The following is a 20,130-nucleotide window of genomic DNA, read 5'->3' as shown; positions in this document are numbered from 1 at the left end:
GTACAAAGTCAATTGCGCTGGGTGCAAGATAGGGCCCTAAAACTATTTCAGTCAATTCAGAAAATCATAGAATCACTGGCAAACATAGCAGCACTACACGAAAGCATATTGTTTACAATCACATTTACAATAAAGGCATAATGTAGACAAGATAAGGCTGCTTAAAGCCTAAAATGGCAATAGTTTTCAGCCCTACATGATCCTATTGTATAGCTACTTTTACCACACTATCTAGATAGTTAAACTTGCTCACTATTCTGGAATGATGGTCAACTATATGCGATTTTCAATGTGTTTAAAATACACAATATGCTTCAAATGATTGTTAATTTATGTAAATATGTACTACTTTAACAACAAGATAATGAAACTGTTGCACAAAAAAACTACTAAAACACCCACCACAGCAGAAATTCGTCTCCCATCCACCATTTTTAACAGTTATGCTACGCCCATCTCGGGAAGTTGGGTATCAAAATTATTCCCAAACTTCCCAGTGGTAAACACAAGGGCGTTTATGTGCAATTTTTACCTCGGAAACTCGTATTTATGATAATTCTGATAGCACGTGAAGGCAGCATTGGTCCATCACTAAGGTGAACCGTTTCCACAGGACGTTAAGTCTCGGATTAGGACCGCTCGATTATGGCAAAAATCATAATGATAATTTTTGGCCAATATCGGAATCATGAACATTGGTGGGCAATATGATCAAGTATTATTTTAAGGTATTCAGACAACTAATACCCTACAACAACAATTGAATAATAAAACACAAAACAACACTGCATATTCATACTGTACAAAGCTACTTAAGTTATTCAGTCAAGATCACAGAGGGATTTTTCTTTGTCATGTGCTGTATGATTATCATTAATGACAGACAGCAGCAAGTTTATTAGGTTGTTGTCACTTTAAGAGCAAATGCATGGATCCATACTGATGCTTGGATGTCAGCATCAGTGCTTGCTTCCTCAACTCTGTATGTTTACTTAAAGCTGCAGTCCGTAACATTTGTGGGTTAAAAATGATTCAAAATCCAATTTTGAGCAAGTACATAACCAGCCAGTGTTCTCCTTAATTTAGCCCGATTCACAACAGTAAGCTTGTAATAATGTGTTATAATTTGAGTGGTACTAGTGGGTAGGGCTGTCAAATAAAAAATTTAATTTTGAATCTTTGTAGAATTGAAAAAAAGAAGAAAAAAAAAGCACATTCGAATGCAAAAACCGAACATTCACATTTTTTTGGTAGAGCCGCCCCGTGCGAGACATGAAGATGACGTATCTGACGCGGTTTGTTTATCCCGTACAGCGGTGCGGGCGTGTTGTTAATTTGAAAAAAGGCGGGAAAAAAGAGTGAGGACTTGGAGTCGGGGACAAAATGGGCAACTGTTCAACGTTGCCCATTTTCCTGCTGACGAAAATCCTCTCAGTTGGTGGCAAAAGTCATGCTGTAACGTTATATATGTATCCACATATTGCGCAGCTGGGCAAAGACACACTTTACCATACCTCAGCAAAAAACGCCCAGCACTCACTGCAGTCAGGTTGACTGTTTAGTGTTCTTGACGAACAATATGTAGATGAATGTCAGTTCACATTACGCTGTCTGTTGAAGTGTGTTTTCCCAGGTTACTGACACACTTGCAGTTTTATGCACTATTGTTACTTAATTTTCCTTACATGCTCATTAAAGGGGGGGTGAAATGCTGTTTCATGCATACTGAGCTTTTTACACTGTTAAAGACTTGGATTCCCATCCTAAACATAGACAAAGTTTCAAAAATACATAGACTGTGTCAAAAATACTCCTTCCGGCTTCTCACAAGTTTCGGAGAGTTTTTTTCGAGTATGGGTCTATTTGACGTTAATAAGAGCGGAAGGTCCTTGTATGGGCCGTACGGGCTCTTCTCCCGGTAGGGTGCGCGCGCGCGTGACTACAGCACGCTGTAAACAGTCTCTCAGCTGCAGATCCAGTCGTCCGTGAACGGCGCCGCGCTCCACTTTATTCCTATGGGTGACGTCGAGCGACTTCAGCGCTTCAGCACAGCATTCCGGGAAGGCAGCGCTGCATTTGAACCGATTTGAACGCAGAAATGACGGGAAGCTTGACAACATCGTTTCAGTTGCGTCTCAAAATGGATTTACACACCACTGCTGTCACAGGACTTTACCAAATCATACCAAAGAAGTGTGTTTCTGACGGAGCGGTCCCAGCGATAAAGCTTCGACGGTGAGTTAACTTAAACTGCTTCAAATGTCTCTGCTATTGGCTACCGTCGCATGAGTAAACATCAGTAAACGACACGATCGCGTGCTTTGTCATTCAAATGCGCTAACGGTTACTCCATTGTTGTTCTGTGTATAACGTTACAGTATGCTTGCTACTTCTAAGGTCTAGTCGCATACAATAGTCCATAAACCGAATCATGTCCTCATACAATGCGAGTAAACACACAGAAATGTGGAGAGGCCATTAAATACAGTAACTTACATACCACAGAGACGGACGTCCTGATGTTGCCGTTTCTCCTGTTCAATTTATTTCTCCCTCAGATTTGATTGTGGATCATTATCTGTATTAGCTGAGATGGATGGGTTTCTCCACGCTTGAGGACGTCACCGCTTTGCGCGCTTGTCATTCTTTAGCTCCGCCCACACGATACGCCTCCAGGCGCTCGGTTTTTTCCGGAAAGACTCGGTACAGCCTATATTTCTTTTATAAATATGATAAAACTAAAGACTTTTCGGAGATATGAAGGATGCAATACTACTCTATAGGTACTCAAGATTGACATGAGATTGACTGAAACTGAGTGTTTCACCCCCCCTTTAATGAAAATATATTTATTTAATAACAATTGTTTGAAAAGTTAATGCACTTTAAAAAGAGAAAGTCATTTCATTTCAATAAAAGATAAGATGCTTGATTTGGTCTACATTTGCTTGTGGGCGTAGAAGGCAATTTGCAGATTGTCTGCTGTAAAAATGTCATATGCTTGGAATAAAATCATATTTAATTTAATAATAGGAAATTAATAATTATTCAAATCTCCTGTTTAAAAAATGGAAGATATCCTTTTAAAAATGTGGAAATGAGCGGAAATAAGTTAATATAATGCTGCAAATATATAATATAATGCTGCTATATAACGTTAACTACTGCTGTAATAACGGCTCATTTCAAATGTTTAAGTGTTTTTTTTTTCCTTTCTCTTTTGAGCGGTGATGAAAGATTATTCTTGTAAATACGTATATAATATGTAAATAAGTGTAGGCTAGATCTTTAAACTGCATCCAAATTACAACGATACGGTGCTCTGCAGTGGTCAGAGGATATAAACAGAAGAGATATAAGCGATCTCTTCTACCGTGGATTTTTACTCGGGTGGTGGGAGAAAAACACTAACATTCTGGATTTAGACAGTTATAAAATCACTGACTAGCACCTGTAAATGATTAAAATACCTTGCACACAATTACAGTCCGAATATGGCTAAATATGCCAAACTTACGGACTGCAGCTTTAAAACATAACCCCCCAGTTTCACACACATGGCTTAAACTAGTCCCGTACTAAAATGCTTGTTTGAGCTGTTTTAACTGAAAGCAACTTGCACTGACATATCTTGAAATATGTTTGTTTTGTTTTAAGATGCACATTACTTACGTTTTTATATAAGGCATGTTATATAATGCTATGCAAGTTACTTAAATGTCGTAATTGAACAAAGGCCTAATCCTGGCTCAATCTAAACCCTGTCTGTGAAACCGGGCCAAAATACTCTCCAAAAAGGCATTTGTGTGTGTACGTTTTGGCACGCATCCAAAGCCCATTTGCTTTTCTTCGTTCTGCTCATACTCGGGGTACGCTCACAGAAAGCCGCATGAGGAACAGCGTCTCTTTTGCAGCTTAATACACTTTTAATAACACTGTTTAATATCAAACATGTCCCGCAGTTCTGCAACAGCAACACTCACTTATCCGGCTGATTTTGATGTTAAGTTTGAGGAATGAAAGCGCAGCGCTGTGAATGAAAGGAAGGTGCGCAGGAATGAAGGCGACAGTAATCGTTAATCGGTGCCAAAATCAACCCAATGATTAATCGCACAGCCCCAGCTCAGACACACACGAGATCACACACAGTCCGCCTGATGCATGTTGCACACAAAACCAGAAAGCACTTTTTCAACCCGGCAAGCCGTGTTCCCAAAATACCAGCTTCATATTGCAAGAACAACCATAGTTTTCCCGATTTGCATCAAATCTTTGAAAGGCACTCATTAATAAATAGACATCCATGAACTGAACGGCCAGTGAAATAATCAGTACCTTTCCATGGGCAGAAATTTGGATCATTTCCAACTCATTTGCATCCACTGCATTATTTAAACACATTTCCAAATCTTACAACCAAAAAAGCTGTGGTTGGTCACTTGACTGATAATACTTTTTTTGTAGGCCAACCCGTACGTTCGCATCAGCGTTTCCCTCAACAGATTTTTCCACTGGCTTTTGTGCCCCAAAAAAGTTTATAATTCTTTCACAGTTTGTTCATCGTAATAAACTTCACAAATGAAGCCTGAATGCAACGGCAGAAATGAACAAACTTCACCACAGTCGCATGACTTCAACAGCACCACCATTAAGCTTCGACAACTCCTCCTAAATTTAAAAAAAACATCGCAAAAACACAAGTTATTGAGTCATCAGCTTACGTGATGTTGTTTAACATCCCTGACAATATCACAAGGGGGTATTTACTGACGTATTTTATGTTGTAGAACAAAACGTGACAACATCTCGAGCTTGTGTTCACCACAGACCTTATTTCAGACTTCCAAAAACCCATTGACTGACTTCCTGACGATGGAACCGGAAGTTGGTTCCATCAATGAAACCCTAAAATGCTCGTTTCCAGATTTTGGCCTACAAAATCTCCATATGCACCAGACTCTCTAACTCCAGGTTGGGGCTACCAAATTGTTGGTAAATGCAAACAAATGAGGCATGAGTTCCCAGGGTCCTGCCTTACCTGACGTTCCAGCCACAGTAGTGCACCAGGTAGAGCACCTCTCCCCCCTCCAGGTCTGACTCTTTCACAGTGGCTTCGTACGTCTTCTGATTTCGGCCTCGCCCATACCTCACCTGCACCTTCATCCCAGGAGGGTAACACTCAAACTCCTCCCCTTCCTCCCACTCCTGACTGCTGACATCCCTGCAAGAAAGACAATTCAGTACTTCCTGATTCCTGACCCTAGGCTTCCCCACAACGCCCTCCCCAAAAAACCCACCCTGAAAGCTCACTGTCTCAGCCTAGTGCTTCTGAAAGGGTTAGTTCACCCAAAAATGAAATTGATGTCAGTAACTCCTCACCCTAATGTCGTCCCACACCCGTAAGACCTCCGTTCATCTTCACACACAGTTTAAGATATTTTATATTTAGTCCGAGAGCGTATGTAAGTGTATGCACACTATACTGTCCATGTCCAGAAAGGGAATAAAAACATCATCACAGTAGTCCATATGAGACATCAGTGGGTTAATTAGAGTCTCTTGAAGCATCCAAAATACATTTGGGTCCAAAAATAACAAAAACTACGACTTTATTCAGCATTGTCTTCTCTTTCGTGTTTGTTTTCAATCCTCAAATAAAGATTCAAACGGTTATGAATCAGTGTATTGATTCATGATTCGGATCGCCAATGTCACGTAATTTCAGCAGTTTGACACGCGATCCGAATCATGAATCAATACGCTGATTCATAACCGTTTGAATCTTTATTTGTTAACTCACTGATGTCTCATATGGACTACTGTGATGATGTTTTTTTTCCCCCTTTCTGGACATGGACAGTATAGTGTGCATACACTTGCATACGCTCTCGGACAAAATATAAAATATCTTAAACTGTGTGTGAAGATGAACGGAGGTCTTACGGGTGTGGAGCGACATTAGGGTGAGGAGTTAATGACATACATTACATTTTTGGGTGAACTAACCCTTTAACTCTACTTATCCTCATCTTTCCCTGTCGGATCAGTCTAACAATCCTCCTGAACGTCAGAGGAGGACATTATGGGGTCATCAGCCGGCTGTCTGAACCTCAACCCGGAATATATATTAAGAAGCTGGTCTAAAACTGCCTGATTGGTTTAAAAGGAATATTTCGTAATCTTCTGTCAGCATTTACTCACCCTCACGCTGTTGCTCATGAAACTTGCGTTTCTTCCGTTTGAAGAATCTCAAGCTCAATATAATGAAAGCATTGGCTGTCAAGCTCCAAAAAAGACTGCAATAAATAAACGTCCTCTATCTGAAGCCATACTGTTTTGTATACCAAGTTGTTATCTCCTGAAACTCTGTTGGATGATTCATGATATGCGCAGAAAACTTATTGGAATACCAAATACGTCAGTAAAATCTGGATGAAGACGATCCGTCTGAATTGCCATTCATCTCAAAGGCAGCTGGTCTGCTGGAAATACACAACTGTGACAAATCACTCTAGAGCTGGAGGAAAAGGGCAAAAAGGGCACTGATTGGACGACAATATTGCAGGTCGATTCGAAGTCCTATAAAAAATCATAATATAATTTATAATATATATGAAACATGTTTTTATATGTTAGCCTATAAAATCTCACATTTAAAACATTTATTTATTTAGAATTTTTTTATAATAGGTTAAAAATATGATATAAATTATTATTACGAATTATTATGAAAATAATTATTCCTAATCTCAATTAGTATTCTTCAAAATTATTGTAAATGTTTTATTAGTAAAAAAAAAAAAATCATTATTTAAATGTTTTATTCATTTTGGTCATTCTAAATTCTATCAAAAATAATAATATAATTTATAATGTATATAAATAAAAAAATTAAATGACTAGTGAAACTTCAACCATTTTTATAAAGATTATATAGTTTTTTTTCTATTTATCTATCTTTCTTTATATATAAAAAGTTAAACATGACAAACTATGATATATATATATATATATATATATATATATATATATATATATATATATATATATATATATATATATATATATATATATATATATATATACTTGTAAAGTATAAAACTATTCATTATTTTTATTATTTTTTATCATGTATAATATATAAATAAATAAATAAAACAAAAAATATGCTAAACAATAAATCACTGAATACTGTAAAAATACTAAATATTTTAGTGAAACATCTACAATAATAAAACAAAATATAGGTTTATTATACCATTTTATATACATATTTTTTAATTTATAAATTTATTTTAATATTTTTTTAAAATACATCTTTTATTGAAACATCTACAAGTAGTGATGTATATGTTGCTTGGAAAAAGTTATTTTCTCAGAATACATAAGCCTGTTTAAATGGCAGTGAATGGAGAAAGATGCACGGTGTGGGGATGAACCACACACACCTGAACTACGCAGCTACATTTATGGTAATATAAATGTTTTAGTTTTTTTATCCTTTTTTTTGGAGCTTGACAGCCTGTGGTCATTATATAAACATGTTACATGAACATTCAGCTAAACATCTCCTTTAGTGTTTCACAGAAGAAATAAGGTCATGCAGGTTTAGACCAACATGAGGGCGAGTAAGATATTTCAAATGTGACTTTGAACTTGAGTTCAAGTGTGTGTGTGCGTGTGTGTGTGAGACAGGGAAAGGGTCAAAGTGCAGCAAGAGGGCACAGCGAAGCTCAGCAAAGGGGCAAATCACAATCACGTTAGAGAGCAGAGAGGAAGCCACGTTAGACAGTTAGCACACTGAACTCTACCGCTCTGACCGATGAGTCACTTCATAAAGCTCAACCGAGAAACAACCCTGGTTAGTTAGCAGCGGACGACTCTCAACTAGTGATGCGACAACTGAGCTGGTGCTAGGCAGGACCCTGGTAACACAGTTGTGTGATTCAATACAGAACAAGAAGGGGAAAGCATCATTGGAAAACCACCACTGCAGGATGACAAAAAAGCATCTGTGAAAACCAGCTGAATAATCAGATCACAGCTACGTGAGGGAGATTAGTTAGGCAAGTTTAATCTCAAAAGGCAAAAGTTACATGTGCATCCAAATGCTTCAAATTAGAGTCAGTGCAACTTTGAGCAGTAGAGGTGGGAATCGCTTCAAATGTTTTTTTTTTTAGTTCTGTTCCATTTCATTTAGAACTTTCTTTAAAGGTCCACTGAAGTGCTTTATAACGCGCCGCATTATTCAATGTGTTGACGTGATTTCCCCTGAAACGGCTCCAGCTGTTAGCAGCTCCTCCCCTTTTTTGAAACAGCCAATAGCGTTTCGTTAATATACAGTTTGACTAGAGCCTTTCTGTTTGGTAAAGCCAGTTTCCTCTAACACTGTTTATCATCATAATCTCCTCCATATCGCTTTGAAATGCAGCATTCTTCAGATGGGTCGATACGTTTGTTATCTGTGCGGAGTCGCGCATATCATCCGCGCTGCGCTCTCGTGTCTGTAGTCTAACTTTAGACCAGAGCCGTTGGTGTGTGTGTGTGTGTGTGTGTGTGAAACTAATGTGAAAACAGACTTTATTCGCCTCAAAAAGCATATTTACACTGAATCGTTTCCTATCGCATGTATAGTGTGCTGTGCCTTTCACCATGTAGAAATGAGTAAGTGTGTGTTAACAACTGACCGATTTCAGCTTTAGCAGTGTAGGGGGCGGGCTTTAGATTCTAGAGCGCATTCTGATTGGACAGAAGATTTGACGAGAAGGTGAAGTCTGCGATGATGTCATCTAAATCTGAGATTCGTTTTAACGGAAGTGAGAGGCCCCGATCACACAGAACACGTTTGTGCAGCAGGAGGCGCCTTTTTTGAATGAATTTCGTTTGGCAGAGAGCGTTATGCGCGCTGCTTATGAGCCCTGGGCACCTCGCGCTTTAACCGCTTGCTGCGCATCACGTTTTTGAAGGAGCGCTCCGAGCGCATGAAGTTGAAAAAAGGTCAACTCTGAGCTGAAAAGCGCCCGACGTCATCGCGTTTATTTTCTTTTGTCCAATCGAATGAATGGAGAGGCGGGCCTTCTGTTGTGTTGACCGTTACAGTGATTTGACTGACAGTACAGGTGATTCGGGGGTTGCCTAGAAACATAAAAAAAAGCCGCAGCGCACTGCTCTTTTCTGAATGAAAAAACGCTTACCAAAAAAGGCAGTGCAGTGCACCTCGCGTTATCCAACCTGAAAAACGCATTCTGTGTGATTACAGAGACTGTAAATGTTGAATGCTTATATCTCCTAAATGCTAATTTTGTCATTTTTTGGAACATACCAGCTTATTCATAACTTTAAGGCCCCGATCACACAGAACGCATTTTTAAGGTGCACTGCACTGCCTTTTTTGGTAAGCGTTTTTTCATTCAGAAAAGAGCAGTGCGCTGCGTTTTTTAAAAATGTTTCATAAGATATGTTTCATGAGTGAGCTGTCTCGCCACATTAAATAGCGTCAAAACAGCATTAATTATTAGAATTTTTTTTGGACAAAACGTACAGAATACGTAATATGTTCGTATGGAAGCTCGGATTGAAGTATGTTCTGTGCGTAAAACAAGCCGACTGTTAACCGGAAGCCGTGTACTGAAACGGTTTGGTACGTATATGTGTACCGTTACACCCCTAGAGACGCTGGTATGTGCGGCTTTATTACACGCTTGATGTTTCCGCCGGTTTCAAAACACGTCTCCATTATATTGTCAACACAGCCTTGTTTCTGAAGCTACTTTCAGCATGTTTTCTATAACAACGTCTGACGTTTGCGCTTTACGTGGCGTGATAAATTCACACAAACCACACGAAATCTGATCAGACTGAAATGGATTTCCAGAAATTTGATTAAAAAGGATATTAAAGTACATATGATTATTTACATACGGATTTGGACTGACAGTCTGATCGAGGCTTTAGAGTTTAACCTGTGAGTAAATCAACTCCATAGCTCAATGAAATCAAAAAACAATTAAGTAGGGCTGTCAAAATTAACGCATTAATGCAAATTAATTTTAATTGATTTTTGCACTGAAACTCACTCTCGCTCACGTCTGAGGTAACTCATTAACACCATCACCGCTTACAGTACATGTGTTTTATTGAACTAAATACATTACAATTGGCAAAAACTAATACGCAGGTTACTTTTCTGAACAAGAGCGCTCCCGAGTCTGTTTCTCACACTGTTCGCGTGAATCGCCACACACACACACACACACACACACACACGCGCACACACACACACACACACACACACACACACACACACACACACACACACACACACACACACACACACGCGCACACACACACACACAAAATACCGGCAGTAAAAAAAAAAAATACTCCCTTTATTTATATTCTTAAAATGAGAGGAATCACTGCTTATTCTGATTTTTTAAGCTTAGGCTTAAGAGACATGAACAAGTTCTTTGATAAACATCTATGACCTAGACCTATACATGTCTAGTCTTCATGCTGTATTATTGATTATTATTGAATAATTATGGTTTCACTAATAATAAATGTACATTTGCATAAACCATGCATATTTGTCCATACCCATGTAGATTAGAGTATTAAAAACTTAATTTAAACTTAATTTAATATACATTTACAACTGATAGAAATGTGCAATTAAAGCATGCAGCACCAGGCTGGTTTTGCTCTCGGGGTCCCCCTACAGTTGGGAGACAGTATTGTCCTCAACTACTGTCGTAAGCTCTGTCATCCTACATCAGGGGATGCGTGCGTGCATTTGTTGACATGACAACCACGATAGCCCTGAACACTGCAGGAGCAGCACATGCTCTGTTCTGCCTGCGTCGCGTGTGAAATGTCTTCATCCCAGGTACAGTGGCATATGTTTCAGCATGTCATATGAATATCATTTCATGGCTTTTTTTTTTTTTCAAACGCCAAATGATCGAGATGCTCACGTTTACAAGCCAGCGTTATTATAGTAGCCTAGTCTATTGGTTACCGATTTACAGAATCTATATGATACTTCAATTCAATATTTGAGTGGTAGTGTCCGTGACGTTGCCCATAGTATTCCGATGAGCCGTTCTGAAGCTTAAAGTAGGGGCGAGCTGGGCGTCGCCATCTTGTGAGCGAGTCATCGCGTGTCACTCCCGGATAACAGAAAATGGGCAAAAAGGCGGGATGTGGGTGACGTACATTACGTCACCGGAGCTTAGGTGATGCAATGACTATAGACGGCGGATAAATGGCTATCCACCTGTCAATCAAAGTGCCCACACCCTTAATTATGCAGAACTTTAAGGCTTTATATAACATAAACAAATGGGTTATAAAAAAATTCACCCCCTCACAGTTGTCATGAAGGTCAAAAGGTCAAAGTTGTTATGAAGGTCTGGTGGAAGTGACGTATATGCCGTAAAGCAGTCGAATTTTGTAGTTCTTTTTGTTCTCGGGTTACTACCCGAAACCCGAAGTTTAAAAGTATGATTAAAAACGATACAGACCCGGTCAGGCTATGGCAGACGTGTCATTCAACCTATTGTAAGTCGATTTATCCTCACAAGAGTCTTGAAAATATATTATAATGGTTGAAAAGTTACCTAGTGCTGATTTAAATTGTGATTAATCGCAAGTAAACTCATGACAAGTGTGTGATTAATCGCGATTAAATATTTTAATCGATTGACAGCCCTATTATAAAGTCATGAAAATAATAAAGCTTTGTTTTTTTTTGCAGAACAGAACAGCTTCTCGATTCCCAACCCTAACCAGGCACAAGGCTCGACATGATCTGAGCATCAGGGTCTGTTCTCATCCACACATCATCTCACAACAACACAGCAGAACACTAAAGGCATGATATGAGAGAGCAGGAAGCGCCGGGAAACACTTGGGCAGCAGTGGTAAAGCTTTACTAGTCAGTCCATCGCTCGACTGAGCTTCAAAGTCACACCTGAATCGTTCAAAACAAAAACCACAGATTCGAAGAGATCATTTTTCCACAAAAACAGTGCCGGAATAATTCAGATTTGATGTCTGACTCACAATCAGCTACAGGTTTAGTTCAGCAAGAATGCACTTTTGAATCAATTGTTCAAAAGTGCCTGTAAAAATGCACTATAATGTTTCAAATAAATGCTATTCTTTTAAACTTTATATTCATTAGAAGAATCCTGAACAAAATTCATCCACAAAAATATGAATCAGCACAACCGTAATAATAATCTGAAATGTTTCTTGAGCAGCAAATCAGCATATTAGAATAGGGATGCACGATATATCGGCCACCATATCAGTATCGGCTAATATATGTTCTTTTTTAAATGTTAGAAGTGCTGTCCTACTAACCATTAGACGGCAATCACTAACTGACTATATATAATATATTGCCTAATCAAGCGCACGCATAAAGCTCACCACAGCGCACTGGCAAACGCAATGGTTATGAGTGTGCTGTGAAACAGAAGGAGACTGTTTAAACATTTTTAATCATTTATTGATCATGTTCAGTGTGTTTTTGGCTTCAGAGATTAAGTCGACGATCCTGACTCTCATCTCCGCAGTGGACGAGTCTATACGCACATTTCAGGATCACATCATCTGACAATAATTGTTTTCCACTCTAATTGGTTCATTTAAAAGCAGACATCTCTCTATAGATATATTTCTCATGTCTGTTAGTTCATTTGTGACGCTCAAGATAACTGAGACTGAGACGGCAGAAAGTGCAACCTAATTTTCTGTTTTCTTTATTTTACAAAAGCACACAATAAAAAGTATGCCTTTTACAGTTTGCATTACTACTGTATGACCCAAAATGACAGGAAGTGGAGAAATCACACAGGCTGTGACGGACAGATTGTTAACGGCAGGAAATCCAAACATTCGCTCATCATTCATCGACCTTAAATACGACTTGTAAAGTTGCTACTACTTGCATGTTTTATACTATGCATGTTTTACATGTTCATATCAGAGGTCGATGAATGATGAGCGAATGTTTGGATTTCCAGCTGTTAACGATCTGTCCGTCACAGCCTGTGTGATTTCGCCACTTCCTGTGGAGGTTTTATTTCTAACCGACTAATAATATTTTGGTCGACCAAGCCTCTTCTAGGCGACTAATGCTTAGTGGACTATTAGGTAGCATCCCTAAATGTTATCGCATTATGGCGAACATCTGAAGCATCTAAGCTGAAGGAAATAATCCATTATTTATCGATTTCGAATTGCTTGAATTATGATTGGAATCACTTCAAAAAGTAAAAGTTAATGCAACATGTGCAGCCCAAGTCTGTCATACCGTAAAGCTACATAAAGTTATAATGAGAACATCATAATTGTGTGCTTGGGATGTGGATTTAATGCCGATACGTTTGTTTTTGTAATCAGACATTTTAAAATGCTATAAAAAGTTGTATTTTGATTTATCTACTAATGTAACGTTATCGGCTTTCAAATATAAAGAATTATCGGTTATCAGTATTGGCCAAAGTGTTCATATCGGTGCATCCCTAATTAGCATGATTAGTGAAGGATCATGTGACACTGAAGACTGGAGTAATGATGATAATAAATGCAGCTTTGATCACAGGAATAAATTACACTTTACTTTATATTCACACAGAAAACAGCTGATTTACATTATAATAATATTTCCCAATATTTAAATGGCCTTTTTAAACTGAGCCCAATCTTTTGAACGGTAGCGTATGATGACACAGTTGACTATGTAACCTGCTCACAAACACAAAATACATTCTGGTATTTATGTTTATTTACTTATTTTAAAGATATTAAATCAGAAAAAAAAAAACATAAATAACTTTAGCTTTATTCCATCAACAGCTCAAGAGTTGCTGAAATATCTCACAAATAAAATTCACAGCAAATCACAAATGATATTGATTTAAATATTTGTATTTCTAACAGATGGAGAAAACAAAAAGTGCAGCAAAAATAAGAACGAAGGCTTTTTTTGCTGGAGACATGTGGGATGGTTCAAGACAAGATGGATAAAGGGTGAGAGAGAGAGAGAAAGCAAGCTAAAAGAGCACACGCTTCGGCCAACATGCAGTTTCAGTAAGTGTGCGACTGACATGAGACACAACCAGAGAGAAGCTACAGCAGCATCCACCATCAAAACAAGTTTCACAATACACCGTTAATAAGAGTTTCATGATCTGACTTTTCATAGTTTTTCTTCCAAATTCTCTCCGGCTTCGCCTCCCATGCATCCATATCTGAGCACATCTGGTTTTGTCTCTGTTTCTTTCTCTCTCTCTCTCTCTCTCTCTCTCTCTCTCTCTCTCTCTCTCTCTCTCTCTCTCTCTTCTTCAGAGATCCACAGAGCCATGCACTGAAGCTCAGAGAGGAAGTGACACCTACCCTGAAAGATCTTTGCATTCGGGCTCCTCACATGGCTCCTCCTTCACGGTCTCAGTGATGTCTCTTTTCTCTGCCAGTCCGCACTCTTTGGCCTCTTCGTTCGTATCATTTTCCTCTTCGTCAGCGGGGTTATCCTCCTCCTCCTCCTCCTCGTTGACACTGCTGATATCCTCTTTATCTTCACATGGGGCTGTGGTCTCGGTCTTCTCCTCCTGTGGAGAAATAACATGTCACCCTCACCGATATGCTCTTGAAATTAATATCACTTGACCCTAATTAAACTATGATTTGGCAACATTTGTAAACGCATCATTGTTTTTGATTCAGCAGCTTGTGTTCGAGGGAAAAAAGCATGACTTATAAATATACATGAGGTCAGGCAATCCTGCTGAGAGACAAAACACAAGGTAAAGCTGTTAGTCTAAAGTCTTTCAAATTCAATACTAGTTTACTGCTTAATGCACAGTGTGCACTGTACACCGCCTATCAGCAGCTTGTGAAAAAGTACTGTTACACTATAAAGTTGCTAAAACATGGAGATAATATGTTTTATATAATTACCAAATTAACATATTTCTTTAAAAAAATCTTACTGACCTCAAACATTTGACAGTCTTAATAGCTTAGGTAAGATGTTAAAATCAAAACTAGTGTGACTAAAAATACTAATTTATAGTGGGTAGTATTAGTAGTGGGAGTAGTAAAAATAGTATGAGTAGTATGAATAGCCTGAGCAATGATTAGTGTGAATGCGTAGCATGTAGTAGTGTGAGTAGTGTGTAGTAGTGTGAGTAGTGAGTAATATGAATAGTGTGAGTAGTGTGTAGTAGTGTGAGTAGTGAGTTATATGAATAGTGTGAGTAGTGTGTAGTAGTGTGAGTAGTGGGTAATATGAATAGTGTGAGTAGTGTGTAGTAGTGCGAGTAGTGAGTAATATGAATAGTGTGAGTAGTGTGCAGTAGTGTGTAATATGAATAGTGTGAGTAGTGTGTGTAGTGAGTAATATGAATAGTGTGAGTAGTGTGTAGTAGTGAGTAATATGAATAGTGGGGGTCGTGTGTAGTAGTGTGTGTAGTGAGTAATATGAATAGTGTGAGTAGTGTGTAGTAGTGTGAGTAGTGAGTAATATGAATAGTGTGTGTAGTGAGTAATATGAATAGTGTCAGTAGTGTGTAGTAGTGTGTAGTGAGTAATATGAATAGTGTGTGTAGTGTGAGTAGTGAGTAATATGAATAGTGTGAGTAGTGTGTAGTAGTGTGAGTAGTGAGTAATATAAATAGTTTGAGTAGTGTGTAGTAGTGTGAGTATTGTTTAATAGTGTGAGTAGTGAGTAATATGAATAGTGTGAGTAGTGAGTAATATGAATAGTGTGAGTAGTGTGTAGTAGTGTGTGTAGTGAGTAATATGAATAGTGTGAGTAGTGTGTAGTAGTGTGAGTAGTGAGTGATATGAATAGTGTGAGTAGTGTGAGTAGTGAGTAATATGAATCGTGTGAGTAGTGTGTAGTAGTGTGAGTAGTGAGTAATATGAATAGTGTGAGTAGTGTGTAGTAGTGTGAGTAGTGAGTAATATGAATCGTGTGAGTAGTGTGTAGTAGTGCGAGTAGTGAGTAATATGAATAGTGTGAGTAGTGTGTAGTAGTGCGAGTAGTGAGTGATATGAATAGCTTGAGTAGTGTGTAATATGAAGTTTGTAGTAATGTGAGTAGTGTGTAGTAATGTGAGTAGTGTGTAGTAATGTGAGTAGTGAGTAATATGAATAGTGTGAGTAGTGTGTAGTAATGTGAGTAGTGGGTAATATGAATAGTGTGAGTAGTGTGTAGTAATGTGAGTAGTGGGTAATATGAATAGTGTGAGTAGTGTGTAGTAATGTGAGTAGTGTGTAGTAATGTGAGTAGTGACTAATATGAATAGTGTTAGAAGTGTGTAGTAATGTGAGTAGTGTGTAGTAATGTGAGTAGTGAGTAATATGAATAGTGTGAGTAGTGTGTAGTAATGTGAGTAGTGGGTAATATGAATAGTGTGAGTAGTGTGTAATAATGTGAGTAGTGTGTAGTAATGTGAGTAGTGACTAAAATGAATAGTGTTAGTAGTGTGTAGTAATGTGAGTAGTGTGTAGTAATGTGAGTAATGACTAATATGAATAGTGTGAGTAGTGTGTAGTAATGTGAGTAGTGTGTAGTAATGTGAGTAGTGAGTAATATGAATAGTGTGAGTAGTGTGTAGTAATGTGAGTAGTGAGTAATATGAATAGTGTGAGTAGTGTGTAGTAATGTGAGTAGTGTGTAGTAATGTGAGTAGTGAGTAATATGAATAGTGTGAGTAGTGTGTAGTAATGTGAGTAGTGAGTAATATGAATAGTGTGAGTAGTGTTTAGTAATGTGAGTAGTGTGTAGTAATAAGAATAGTGAGTAATATGAATAGTGTGAGTAGTGTGTAGTAGTGTGTAGTGAGTAATATGAATAGTGTGAGTAGTGTGTAGTAATGTGAGTAGTGTGTAGTAATGTGAGTAGTGAGTAATATGAATAGTGTGAGTAGTGTGTAGTAATGTGAGTAGTGTGTAGTAATGTGAGTAGTGAGTAATATGAATAGTGTGAGTAGTGTGTAGTAATGTGAGTAGTGAGTAATATGAATAGTGTGAGTAGTGTGTAGTAGTGTGTAGTGAGTAATATGAATAGTGTGAGTAGTGTGTAGTAATGTGAGTAGTGTGTAGAACTAGTGTTTAGAAATGTGAGTAGTGAGTAATATGAATAGTGTTAGTAGTGTGTAGTAGTGTGAGTAGTGAGTAATATGAATAGTGTGAGTAGTGTGTAGTAGTGCGAGTAGTGTGAGTAGTGAGTAATATGAATAGTGTTAGTAGAGTGTAGTAGTATGCCACAGCAGACAGACGCTGAGATGATGTTTAGTACCTTGAGCACATGCTGTGTGTTAGAGCTCTCTGGTTCTTTGAGGGCTTTCAGTTCTTCTTCTGTGCTTGATGTGCTTAAAGAGACGCCGTTTCCGCCGCTGGCTGTTTCCTCAGGGTTCACCTCACTCTTCTCACCCGTCTTATACGGCAGATCCATGCGGAACGTGATTCCCGTGGAGGTGCAGTAGTCCTCAAAGCCATACAGGTACCTGCAAGAGTTCAACAACACCACGTGTGATCTCTAAACGCTTTACAGAATACTAATCAAAAATACAGTAAAACAGATGTATTGTGAAATATTAGTACATTTTGTGTGAATATATGGTAAAATACCAGACAAATCTGGTTAAAAACAAAATGATCATGAAACTTTGAACTGCTGGTGGCACTACTATGGGTTATGAGAGAGGATGTTTGCAGCTGTTTAGCACACAGTTCTGACTAGGGTTGGGCATCGAGAACCGGTTCTAACTTGGAACCGTTTAAAAAATAACGATTCCATTGGAATCGTTATTTATTTTCGGTTCCGATCTTCGGTTCCAAGTGCGCAAGTTTTGGTTTCCATGGCCACGTGATTTCCGGAGCTTGCGCGCCCGCTTGTTCTTTTAGCCATGGAAGCCCGGTAAGCGGCTCTGAAGTGTGGATTTATTTCACTTTTAAAAGCCTGGGTCGGCACAGTGCAACTAGTGTTGTCAAAAATATCGATACTGAAATATCTGTAAAGATACGATAGCCTGCTCAGCCTACACAATCGATTCCAGCTCCTCTCCTCTCTGACTGACAGCGAGTTGACGCGCAGCCGCATATTCTCACTCAGCCGGTTAACCTCTGAACACGGCGGACGCGCGTTCTGCTGGACTTTTCCTTAAGACAGCGTGTTAGTGTTAGTGTGTGTGATCGGTCTGAATTTCGCGCGGGATTGCACATAATTCTACGAATCCCCGCAGATTTCAGGCTCACATCTGAAGCGCGCACACACACACACCGTAATAAAGCCCCCTCTGACATACAAGTGCAAATATGTGCTTCTTTTTCCTGCTTATTATTGGTCAAATACACTCAAACAAATTCTCAGTGCACATTTTGAACAGTATGTAAACACAGTCTTAAACAATTCAGGTAGAAATGAAGAATGAGTAACAGGAACAGTGTTCAGGATCCATGAGTGCGGCAGTTCTTAAAGGGACCGCAGTCATTTGTTATTCAAAGTCAAACTACAAAAAGACAAACGATCACACTGCTCTTGACTGATCAACTTGTGTAACTTTAATGGTTTTATATGAAACTATTTATTTTTTTGCAAAAAACATTATCCAATGTAATTTTAAATTTAATTAGCCACTTTGCGTTTTTTTATTCAGTTTCTTACCTGAATGTTAGACCTACCTGAAAAAATAAAGCTGTCTATTTCATTTATATCTTTTATTCTATTGTATTTATTTGTGCTATTTTGTGTAATATGTATCTTTGTTTATTCAATTTAACATTCAAAATCAAGCTTACTTGTGCTGTGTGTAAACTATTGCAACACAATTACCCCATTGTAAAAAATACATTGAGTTAACAAATATTTGTGAGATAATTTTAATAGTCATTGATCAATGTTTATATATGAGAAAAAGCTTAAAAGCTTTATCATATAAAGTGATCTCTTCAGAAGAAATTTTTGATTGCCTAGACTTTCAAAAGACAGACAAAAAAAAATGATATAAAAAATATCTAATTGACAGTATATGCAGCGTTTTCCCCCCGTTTTATTGAAAATAGCATTGAATATCGATGTGACATGTTTTGACTCCACCCCTCAAAGAATCGGAATCGAGAATCGAAAAGAACCGGAATCGAAAGTAAGAATCGGAATCGGAATCAGAATCGTTCAAATCAAACCGATGCCCAACCCTAGTTCTGACATCAACTTGGAGGAATGAAAGAGCTAACAGACAGTGATGTCTTGAAATGCCACTGCCAAACAACTCATGTTTGCTGTCACTGTCACTGAGATGCACGTACTTTCTGTAGGCACATTTAACGTTGTAACCGGCTGCGGAGTTGAGCACGGGAATGCCCAGATCCTGATACACCTGCTTCCAGACAGATCCGCTCTCGATCTGAAACACAGGGAGGGAACACGTCCTACTCAGCGTGTGAAAGCGAATGCAGACGAAACAGCAGATCGTGACAGTCTTTCGCTCCACGGGAAGGGATCACAAATAAAACTCACATTGTCAAATCCTCCGAGCTTGTGCACCAGCCGGTAGAGTTTAAAAAGATTCAGATTCTTGTAGCCCAGCACGGGTCGTTTATTGATAGGAGTTCCTGAAAAAACACAAGATGCTAGTGAGTATGAACATTTGCATTGATGCATTTGCCAGACGTTTTATTGAAAGATACCAAAAAAGATCCTCCAGTGTTGTTAGTGCTAACTATACGGGCCGTTAACACATCAATGTTTTCAACTAAAAACGCAAAACTTTTAATGTGTTTTGGCTGTTCATTTACACGACAACAAAAACTTTTGACAATGGATTTCATAATGCACATTGTGTCCATGTAAACTACAAAACACAAATTTGTGCAGACGTCATGTGTTTACAAGTGCCATCGCCATCTGATGGCCTGGCATGAAAAATACAGAGTTTTTAATCGTTTTCACGGATCCGTGTGAACGGGGATCGTTTTGACAATGTTGTCGTCTACACAAAGGAAAAACTTTTCGGTTTTTATAACATCGCTGTCATTTAAACGTACCATAAAACTATTCATAATCATTTTTGTCAATTCAAATAAAAGCTGAAATAAAATCATGTGATAATC

General features: G+C 38.4%; 1 protein-coding gene across 3 annotated transcripts in view; it reads right to left on the bottom strand.

Annotated features, from left to right (window-relative positions):
* arid4b (AT-rich interaction domain 4B) overlaps positions 1–20,130 on the bottom strand; it is a 151,363-nt gene that overhangs the window by 19,523 nt on the left and 111,710 nt on the right. For 2 of the 3 annotated variants that reach the window (XM_067420933.1, XM_067420934.1), the window contains exons 13-17: positions 19,538–19,632; positions 19,327–19,424; positions 17,318–17,525; positions 14,410–14,621; positions 5,039–5,221 (exon numbers count right to left, since the gene is read on the bottom strand). In XM_067420933.1, coding sequence (XP_067277034.1) covers positions 5,039–5,221; positions 14,410–14,621; positions 17,318–17,525; positions 19,327–19,424; positions 19,538–19,632 — 796 coding nt within the window. The remainder of the gene's footprint in view (positions 1–5,038; positions 5,222–14,409; positions 14,622–17,317; positions 17,526–19,326; positions 19,425–19,537; positions 19,633–20,130) is intronic. The other variant, XM_067420935.1, reaches the window with a different exon arrangement.

This window comes from Pseudorasbora parva, chromosome 17, assembly GCF_024679245.1.
Source record: "Pseudorasbora parva isolate DD20220531a chromosome 17, ASM2467924v1, whole genome shotgun sequence".
Lineage (NCBI taxonomy): Eukaryota > Metazoa > Chordata > Actinopteri > Cypriniformes > Gobionidae > Pseudorasbora > Pseudorasbora parva.
Note: the sequence above shows the minus strand (reverse complement) of the source record. Positions and strands in the feature narration are given on the sequence as shown.